The 11,110-nt window shown below is 41.5% G+C and overlaps 1 protein-coding gene across 4 annotated transcripts in view; it reads right to left on the bottom strand.

The window, feature by feature from the left end:
* Positions 1 to 481: 481 nt before the first annotated feature.
* OSBPL5 (oxysterol binding protein like 5) overlaps positions 482 to 11,110 on the bottom strand; it is a 146,071-nt gene continuing 135,442 nt past the window's right edge. For 3 of the 4 annotated variants that reach the window (XM_056527850.1, XM_056527851.1, XM_056527852.1), the window contains 4 exons: positions 7,098 to 7,215; positions 6,467 to 6,569; positions 3,768 to 4,416; positions 482 to 3,726 (listed from right to left, as the gene is read on the bottom strand). In XM_056527850.1, the coding sequence (XP_056383825.1) occupies positions 4,278 to 4,416; positions 6,467 to 6,569; positions 7,098 to 7,215 (360 nt within the window). In that variant the 3' untranslated portion in view covers positions 482 to 3,726; positions 3,768 to 4,277. The remainder of the gene's footprint in view (positions 3,727 to 3,767; positions 4,417 to 6,466; positions 6,570 to 7,097; positions 7,216 to 11,110) is intronic. The other variant, XM_056527853.1, reaches the window with a different exon arrangement.

Below are 11,110 nucleotides of genomic sequence, written 5' to 3'. Positions count from 1 at the left end.
ATAGACATGAATAGAGGGGCCTGGCGTGATGTCACCTCACATCCCCAGTCCCGGAAACCCGGAGGTTTCCGAAACTGGAGATTCAGCACCCGCCTAGAATGGGGGTGCTGCAGGGAGATTGCAGGGGGTGTCAGCAGCGGGCCCCCCGCAATCAGACATCTTTGGATAGGGGATAAAATGTTTTTGCCCAGAATACCCCTTTAAGGTACCTTTATCAAAGCCATTAAATAGTTTTCATACTTACAACCTCACATATGGATCAGCATGGTTCCAACCATCAAAACATCTTCCAGGCTCTCATCTAATTCTAGGTTCTCCATTATACTTAAAGTATTGTTTTGCTAATCTCAATTTACTGTTCAAGCTGAAGGATTGCACTGAGGATGGCTCTGCAAATGTAAAATGCTCTTGAAAAATGCTTTTCTTGCTTTTATTATTATAAATTTTTATGCTCTACAAAACCACAATGCAACATTGCTAGTAATATATATATATATAATTATCTTTATTTTCTATATTTTTGTTTGGTGTGATGTATAAAGAGAAAAGACAAACAATCTGAAAATAGATGGATTTGAATATTTTTGACTACACAAAATACATGTCATATGTGTCTCCCCCAATAAATATATATTAGGTTTTATTCCCCTGACACTAATATATATTTACCTTTTTACATACAGAAGTAGCCTTATTGAAAATTGTGTAACTTTGTGTTACTTTACTTATCCTGTACTGATCCTGAGTTAAATCCAGTAATACACTCCAGAACAGCACTCACTATTCTGCTGGTGGGGTCACTGTGTACATACATTACATTACTTATCCTGTACTGATCCTGAGTTATATCCTGTATTATACTCCAGAGCTGTACTCACTATTCTGCTGGTGAGATCACTGTGTACATACATTACATTACTTATCCTGTACTGATCCTGAGTTATATCCTGTACTATACCCCAGAGCTGTACTCACTATTCTGCTGGTGAGGTCACTGTGTACATACATTACATTACTTATCCTGTACCGATCCTGAGTTATATCCTGTATTATACTCCAGAGCTGTACTCACTATTCTGCTGGTGAGGTCACTGTGTACATACATTACATTACTTATCCTGTACTGATCCTGAGTTATATCCTGTATTATACTCCAGAGCTGTACTCACTATTCTGCTGGTGAGGTCACTGTGTACATACATTACATTACTTATCCTGTACTGATCCTGAGTTATATCCTGTATTATACTCCAGAGCTCTACTCACTATTCTGCTGGTGAGGTCACTGTGTACATACATTACATTACTTATCCTGTACTGATCCTGAGTTATATCCTGTATTATACTCCAGAGCTGTACTCACTATTCTGCTGGTGAGGTCACTGTGTACATACGTTACATTACTCATCCTGTACTGATCCTGAGTTATATCCTGTATTATACTTCAGAGCTACGATACATTCACAATCCTTCAGGCTTCATAGCTGAAATGTCATAGCATTCCCAGCTTGTTTAGCATCGGTACAGAGTTTTCTCTGTTGATTTGCTTATTGGGAATTGTTGTCTTTGCAACAGTCTCTGTACAGTCTAATGACGTAGAAAAAAATTAGTTTAACTAAACTGTTAGGGTGGGAATCTATCAAAAATATTGCTGACTTTTAAATAACAGCCAGCAGAATAATGAGTACAGCTCTAATGTATAATACTGTAACTCAGTATAACAGTAAAGGATAAGTGATGTATGTGCGTAGTTACCCCCACCAGCAGAATATTGAGTACAGCTCTGGAGTATAATACAAGATATAACTCAGGATCAGTACAGGATAAGTAATGTAATGTATGTACACAGTGACCTCACCAGCAGAATAGTGAGTACAGCTCTGGAGTATAATACAGTATATAACTCAGGATCAGTACAGGATAAGTAATGTAATGTATGTACACAGTAACCCCCCCAGGAGAATAGTAAGTACAGCTCTGGAGTATATTACAAGATATAACTCGGGATCAGTACAGGATAAGTAATGTATGTACACAGTGACCGCACCAGCAGAATAGTGAGTACAGCTCTGGCGTATATTACAGGATATAACTCAGGATCAGTACAGGATAAGTAATGTAATGTATGTACACAGTGACCTCACAAGCAGAATAGTGAGTACAGCTCTGGAGTATAATACAGGATATAACTCAGGATCAGTACAGGATAAGTAATGTAATGTATGTACACAGTAACCCCCCCAGGAGAATAGTAAGTACAGCTCTGGAGTATATTACAAGATATAACTCGGGATCAGTACAGGATAAGTAATGTATGTACACAGTGACCCCACCAGCAGAATAGTGAGTACAGCTCTGGAGTATAATACAGGATATAACTCAGGATCAGTACAGGATAAGTAATTAAATGTATGTACACAGTGATCTCACCAGCAGAATAGTGAGTACAGCTCTGGAGTATAATACAGGATATAACTCAGGATCAGTACAGGATAAGTAATGTAATGTATGTACACAGTGACCTCACAAGCAGAATAGTGAGTACAGCTCTGGAGTATATTACAGGATATAACTCAGGATCATTACAGGATAAGTAATGCAATGTATGTACACAGTGACTCCACCAGCAGAATAGTGAGTGCAGCTCTGGAGTATAATACAGGATATAACTCAGGATCAGTAAAGAATAAGGAATGTAATGTACCTAAAAAGTGACTCAACTTGTTATGAGATTATCTCCATTTATAAAATGGTGTTCAGAGGTGGACATGAGGTTAAGCAATGGTAACTAATATTGAGTGCTCTTACAAGAAGCACAAATATACCGTAATAAGATTATTTTAATAATGGATTAAAAAGTAAATCTAGGATGAAATATTTTTCATTTTCTGGATGCAGAATAAAGTGCTAAGCATGCTCTAGAACCAGAGACTCATGGCAGGCTAAAGAGAGGGGTAGGTGGCGTGCCAGTGCAGCATACATTCTCCTTTCATAGACAGTATTGGATTAATAAAAAATAAATTAAAAAAAGCAAACACCAAATATAAAAAAGAACATTACATTGGCGACGAAGGTGAAGGAGTTTGTGCCTCATTAAACTTGTGGACTTTGTGCTATTTCCTTGGCTGAAATCCTAAGATGTAAAAAAAAACACAGTATCGGGGCTAAGCAAGATTCTCATAGGAGGTGTTAGAAACAATTTACACTTTGAAGGAGCCTTACACTTTTATAAAAAGTTGTCCCATTAGCAGCAGTCGAGATGGGGGACAACTCTCTCTATACCCTGTTGTGATCTGCTTCCTTCCCTCCTCCAATCATGGGGTTTATTGGGAATATCAATGAAGATGTAGGAATGTCCTTATTTTATAACAGATGTGTATGCACATAGGGAAATACTCCCCACATGAGACATGAAGGACAAAACTCAACTTCATCTCCAATGGCAGACATTAATAAACAGAATAGGTTTTAAAGAATTTATATGCACTTGAGAGAAAAAGACGACTAAAGGGTTAATATTTACTGGGGAATTTTTTATTTAAAGGGGTATTCCGGGAAAAAACATTTTATCCACTATCCAAAGGATAGGGGATAATATTACGGGGGGGCCCGCTGCTGAATCTCCAGTTTCAGAAACCTTCGGGTTTCCGGGACTGGGGATGTGACGTCACGCCGCGCCCCCTCCATTCATGTCTATGGGAGGGGGCGTGACGGCCGCCACGCCCCCTCCCATAGACATGAATGGAGGGGGCGTGGCGTGACGTCACATCCCCAGTCCCGGAAACCCAGAGGTTTCCGAAACTGGAGATTCAGCACCCGCATAGAATACGGGTGCTGCAGGGAGATCACGGGGGGTCTCAGCTGCGGGCCCCCAGCGATCAGACATCTTATCCCCTATCCTTTGGATAGGGTATAAAATGTTTTTGCCCAGAATACCTCTTTAAGGTGGAAATGCCCATTTAGGTAAATGATCTGCAGCCAAGCAAGGACTCAGCACTGCATACAAAAGAGCAGACAAAACACACTATGGCATCTGCATGTTTCTGTCACTTCCTGGGTAATATAACCATACTTGATTCTTTTAGATCATGCTTGCTTTGTAAATGCTGTGTTTAACCCTTCATTTTCCAGGAAGCTGGTGATGTCACACATAGGGACAATGTAATGAAGCAACCATTCTGAAGCTCTACCCACCCCCTCCCCAATATCCCACTAATGGAATCCTCATCATTGATGAAGGAACGATAAGTTGTGTCTGTGCCGTCCATGGTTAGAATTTATTTAAACACAAAGTTGATGAAGAGCTGACAGGTGAGGAAAAGGCAGAGAAGGAGCCAGTGGCGAGAATTCAGCATCGAGGCCCTGGGTTGCGAACATGCAGAAAAGGAACGATTAGCGGTCAAATTGCTCAGGTTTCTAGAAGAAAGAGAATGAAAGATTACAACTTTACTGCAGTAAAAGGAAGGAGATGAGAAACTGGCATAAAGAATGAGAAGTATCACATGTCAGCTCTTTATTACTAAACAGGAAAGCCCACCCTAGCAGTATAATAGTAGTTATATTCTTGTATATAGGAGGCAGTATTATAGTAGTTATATTCTTGTATATAGGAGCAGTATTAAAGTAGTTATATTCTTGTATATAGGAGCAGTATTATAGTAGTTATATTCTTGTATATAGGAGCAGTATTATAGTAGTTATATTCTTGTATATAGGAGCAGTATTATAGCAGTTATATTCTTGTATATAGGAGCAGTATTAAAGTAGTTATATTCTTGTAAATAGGAGCAGTATTATAGTAGTTATATTCTTATATATAGGATCAGTATTATAGCAGTTATATTCTTGTATATAGGAACAGTATTATAGTAGTTATATTCTTGTAAATAGGAGCAGCATTATAGTAGTTATATTCTTGTATATAGGCGGTAGTATTATAGTAGTTATATTCTTTTATATAGGAGCAGTATTATAGTAGTTATATTCTTGTATATAGGAGCAGTATTATAGTAGTTATATTCTTGTATATAGGAGCAGTATTATAGTAGTTATATTCTTGTATATAGGAGCAGTATTATAGTAGTTATATTGTATATAGGAGGCAGTATTATAGTAGTTATATTCTTGTATATAGGAGGCAGTATTATAGTAGATATATTCTTGTATATAGGAGCAGTATTATAGTAGTTATATTCTTGTATATAGGAGGCAGTATTATAGTAGATATATTCTTGTATATAGGAGCAGTATTATAGTAGTTATATTCTTGTATATAGGAGGCAGTATTATAGTAGTTATATTCTTGTATATAGGAGGCAGTATTATAGTAGTTATATTCTTGTATATAGGAGGCAGTATTATAGTAGTTATATTCTTGTATATAGGAGGCAGTATTATAGTAGTTATATTCTTGTACATAGGGGGCAGTATTATAGTAGTTATATTCTTGTATATAGGAGGCAGTACTATAGTAGTTATATTCTTGTATATAGCAGACAGGATTATAGTAGTTATATTCCTGTATATAGGAGCAGTATTATAGTGGTTATATTCTTGTATATAGGAGCAGTATTATAGTAGTTATATTCTTGTATATAGGAGCAGTATTATAGTAGTTATATTCTTGTATATAGGAGCAGTATTATAGAAGTTATATTCTTGTATATAGGAGCAGTATTATAGTAGGTATATTCTTGTATATAGGAGGCAGTATTATAGTAGTTATATTCTTGTATATAGGAGGCAGTATTATAGTAGTTATATTCTTGTATATAGGAGGCAGTATTATAGTAGTTATATTCTTGTATATAGGAGGCAGTATTATAGTAGTTATATTCTTGTATATAGGGGGCAGTATTAGAGTAGTTATATTCTTGTATATAGGAGGCAGTACTATAGTAGTTATATTCTTGTATATAGCAGACAGGATTATAGTAGTTATATTCTTGTATATAGGAGCAATATTATAGTAGTTATATTCTTGTATATAGGAGCAGTATTATAGAAGTTATATTCTTGTATATAGCAGCAGTATTATAGTAGTTATATTCTTGTATATAGCAGACAGGATTATAGTAGTTATATTCCTGTATATAGGAGCAGTATTATAGTAGTTATATTATTGTATATAGGAGAAGTATTATAGTAGTTATATTCTTGTATATAGGGGCTGTATTATAGTAGTTATATTCTTGTATATAGGAGCAGTATTATAGTAGTTATATTCCTGTATATAGGGAGCAGTATTATAGTAGTTATATTATTGTACATAGGAGCAATATTATAGTAGTTTTATTCTTGTATATAGGAGACAGTATTATAGTAGTTATATTCTTGTATATAGGAGCAGTATTATAATAGTTATGTTAGATGACATGGATCAAAGTAGTCATTATGAAACCCTTTCCTTTACTGTATGAAATCAAAGTATGTGCAAGTTTCAGGAAAAGTTTATATTATAAATTACCGATTAATGTCCTGTTGTGTTTTCTGCAAAGATAAAACTGCAGCCTGAATTTCTTTAAGTTCATGTTTCTCTTTTCCGCACTGAGAACACGGCCCCTGAAAACCTACAAAAAGAAACACATAAAACAGTCAGTCATGGCTCTGTATTGCTACCAATGACATCTTCCGAATTTCAAATAAAACTAAAATCAGTGATGATTAGGAATACTGACACTACCAAACTGGGCCCTAACAATCTGCACACAGTCAAATACACTCAAGTCACCACGTTTAACCATGACTGGCAAATGTTGCCTTCTGTTATGCAGAGGAGAGGTCAACACCTTATCAGAGATGCAGCCGTGTGGTATTGGATTATTGGTAACAAGGGGTCAGGCACCAGCTGTTACTAATGCAGTGATCGTTCAATATATTTGCTGCAGCTATAGAGGGCTAATATGGAGCAAAACTTTATTAGCACAGTTTGGTCACTTCTGCATTGGGTAGGAGATCTATGCCCTGATTCTCTGGATTTAGGTCCCCAATGATCAAACACATCTATTTCATTAGGAAGCCCTCATTATTAAACATAGAGTAATATGGTGTCCATGTATGTGTTTATAATGTATCCAGTAGGAGGGCTATGAACAAACCGTCATCATCAGAGGATTCATTTCTTGACTCAGGAGTAGAACAGCTGCTCTCCGTAGTCTGGCTGCTTATAGATGGCTGTTCGCTGGCTTTCCGATGTCTCCTGTCTTGGGTACCTCTCTAGTTAAAGTAAAAAAGGAATCAGTCTCACAATGTGACTGTTCAGTGTTTATTTTTTAAAACAAATTAACAATTCTTCCCCATAAAATAAACACAACGATTTTTATGTACACTCCATTCAATACTAGGGGACACCTTCCTTCATTGCATTTATTGCTCTTAGAGATGAGAAAGGAGATTTTTTTTGTACTCACCATAAAATCTCTTTCTTGTAGCCTTCATTGGGGGACACCTAACTGATGGTATATGCTCCTGCCACTAGGAGGCACTGATACTAGGAAAAAGAAAAGTCGGCTCCTCCCTGGCAGGATATACCCGCCCACCTGCAGTGAGGCAACCAGTTTAGTCACAAAGCAGTAGGAAAAGCCAACAAGGAATCACGTCCGAAGGACCCTAGAAAGGAATCCCGGAGAACCCAAGAAACAGAACGAAGAAGAAATGGGTGGGTGCGGTGTCCCCCAATGAAGGCTTTGAGAAAGAGATTTTACAGTGAGTACAAAAATCTCCTTTTCTCGGTCGCTCTTCATTGTGGGAAACCGAACTGATGGGACGTACCAAAGCAGTCCCCTAGGGTGGGAAAAAAACAACCACCAGCAAAAAAAGAGACAGACCCAAGACTGAACACGCATGTCCGCAAGCTCAGCGGACGAACCCCCAGGCCGAAGACACACCAGGCCCAGAAAATGAGCTCCGGAAGAACTTCCATTAAAGGAGATGGACCAGAACCCAAAGGAAGGTCCGTACTCTGTAGAGACCCAAGGCACCTGGATCAAATAGAGAGACAAGAAACCATAGGAAAAGAGGGAAACTGATGTCCTCGAAAGACTCCCCAGGCAAAAAACGGCCATACGGAGCGAAGGAGCGCAGAACAGAAATACTGCCCAACGAATGGAATCGCTGAGGAGTTGGTGGCCGGGCATCTACAAATGTCCAAGACCTGCACCATCACTAAGGCTCAAGGGACCGGAAGCCGCCCGAAAATATGGCACACCGCAGCAGCGCAGGACAGGGCCCCAACAAGGGGACCAACAGGGATAGACGAGAATGGACCGAGGATACCTGAGCAGCCTTAAGAAAACATCCCGTCCGAACAGGAATGGGGGGAGAACCGAGGTGAACCCAGCCTGGCCTCCCAGGGACTGGGCATAGGACGGATCACTCCAGAAGACTGTGGCGTCAATGCAGTAATCCTGACCCCAACAAAAGGGTAAGAAGGACACACCCCTTCCAGGGAGAACACTAAGCTGTGATAGTGAACAGAAAACATACGAGCTGAGGCAGTAAAGATCACTGTTGAACGTACTTCAGCAAAAAACAAAACAGGCCCTCCATAGGAGGGAAAAAACGAGGGTGGTCGAGACAACAACTCAAGGACAGACCGACGACAAACACCCTGATCCCCGCACCGCTTGTGGAAAGGTAATTGGCAAGCGCACTAGGCGCAGAAGGAGCAGGGAAATGCAATGACTGGGTGGACGAAACCCCCAGGCTCCAACAGCAAGCCACCTTGCGTCCCAGGAGGGATCGGAACCCTGTATATGAAGCTGGGCAACAAATACAAGATGTGTTGAAAGCCAATTCAGACAGTGACCAGTAGGTACTTGAGTCACCCCGAACAGGGACCCCAGAAAGGAACCCGGAAAAAAACAGGGAGGGGCTGAACCGACAGACGCCCCAGCAGGCCCCATGTCAGAACAGAGGTGCACAACCACCTCGGAACCGCGGGAACGAATCACCGGAAACCCCTCTGCTCCCACAAGTGGCCATAGCATATGTAAGAACACAGACATGGGGAGTCCACGGAAACAGTGGCGTACCAAGACTGCAGACCCTAAAGAACCGCAGACCTCCAAGGGAGCAGCTGAAAGGGAGGAATGCCCCCAGCAGACCAACAATGCAACCCAAGAAAGGAGAACAGAGCAATGCAGCTGTTGCTGCAAAGGAAGAAAAGGGCCTGAGACTGCACCTGGAAGAGAGACACCGGACTACAGCTGCCGTAGCAGCCGAAAGGGGGACGTGACCAGGTAGATTAGGACCCCAAGCAGACACAGTCTGGTACCGCACACGGAAACACACCGTGGAGAGAGATACTAGCCTGCAGACAGAGTAGCAGACATACAGAAAGGGACTTGCCAAGCAGATAACCCTGAAAACCAGTATGTAGTCCATTGGATAAGGCACATGGGGCAACTTGGAGAGAGTCACATGTTAACTACCATGGCCGTGGTGGGCTACCGTCCACAGGGTGACAATGCATGGTAGATGACCTGAGAATGGAAAGGTGGGAAGGCCAAGAAACCCCGCCCCCTGGAGAGAGATAGAAGGAACCAGAGGGACCGTGGAAAGCGTCCCTGATATCCTATATAATGTCCGTGAGACATGCTGGGACAGTTCCAGAATGCCACGCATGACAGTGGGGTACTGGAACTCCAGTCACAAACAACATCCGCCGGGATAGCCGGCAGAAGATATGAAGACAACAGTCTGGCTACTGTAGGGGTCCCTCGGGGACAGCGAGTGAGTCCAGCGGAAGGCCTGTACAGTAGTGAGGTACCGGAAGTCCAGTACGCAGAGACACCCGCCATGTGATGTGCAACAAGTGGTGCAGGAAAACCTGCAGACCACAACCTGGCGTACAGGTATAGGACCATGGAGACGAGTCACTTCACGGGCACCTCGCTCAGAATGAGGTACCGGAACACCAGCTGCAGATACATCAGGCAGTTGACGTATGACCGGCGGTGAAGGAAACCATACCGACCACTGTCTGGCTTAGTGGTATGGGTCCATAGTAGATAATGGAACACCGATGGACGCCTCACACAGTAGCGAGGAACCGAAAACGCAGAAGCAGATACACCAGCTGTTAGATGTAGGACAGGTGGTGTGGCTAACCATGCCGACCCAAGTCTGGTCGACTGGTATCCAAAGTAGACAACGATGCATCCCATCGGTACCTCACCCAGGAGTGAGGTACCAGAACTCAAGCCGCACTTACCTCAGCCGCTGGAAGCATGACAGACGGTATAGGCCACCATGCAGGCCACTGTCAGGCTCACTGGCATGGAGATACCTCAGCCATTTGATGTATGACAGGCAGTGTAGGCAACCAAGCAGAATACTGTCTGACTTACTGGCATGGATGCAGAAAAGACAGCTGTTCATCCCATCGGCACCCTGCCTAGCAGTGAGGGACTGGAACTCCAAACGCAGACACATCAGCCGTTTGATATATGACAGGTGGTGTAGGCAACCATGCAGACCACTACTGGCATGGATCCACAGAAGACAATTATTCATAACATCGGCAACTCGCTCAGTAGTGAGGAACCGGAACTCCAGTCGCAGATACATCAGCCGTGAATTGCATGACAGGCAATGTAGGAAACCATGCAGACTACAGTCTGGCTTACTGGTATGGGTCCTGAAGACACATCGGTCAATTCTCTATAGCCTGTGGAGAAGGGAACATATAGTATGAAATGCCAAGAACACCCCAGGATGAGTGGCCGGCAAAAATGACAGATGTGGAGCCTCAAAGACAACCTAAGTGTCCGTCAGGAACGCCAAGAGCTTGAACAAGGTTAGAAGAGAACAGATATCTTGGATATATCCCAGATAGTGTCCAAGGGACCATGCATCCCTGGTATTTCAACATGCTATGGTGGTGGGACATGCTCCATGAGTGAGCAATGATGCAGAAACAGGGACTCCAGAGAGATACATTAAGGAGGCAGACTTTAGGAATTTAGGACTGCAGTTAATAAACTAAGAACAGATATTATCGGCCAGCCAAGGCTTCATAGAATTATGGTGCAATACTAAATTTTGTCACAAGAGAGCGTCAGACTACAAGGCTGCATTTTAAACGCAAAGTATGTATAGAAAGTAATCA

The sequence above is a fragment of the Hyla sarda genome, chromosome 6 (assembly GCF_029499605.1).
Source record: "Hyla sarda isolate aHylSar1 chromosome 6, aHylSar1.hap1, whole genome shotgun sequence".
NCBI classification, from domain to species: domain Eukaryota; kingdom Metazoa; phylum Chordata; class Amphibia; order Anura; family Hylidae; genus Hyla; species Hyla sarda.
The sequence above is the reverse complement of the archived record's forward strand: the minus strand, read 5'-3'. Positions and strand labels throughout refer to the sequence as shown.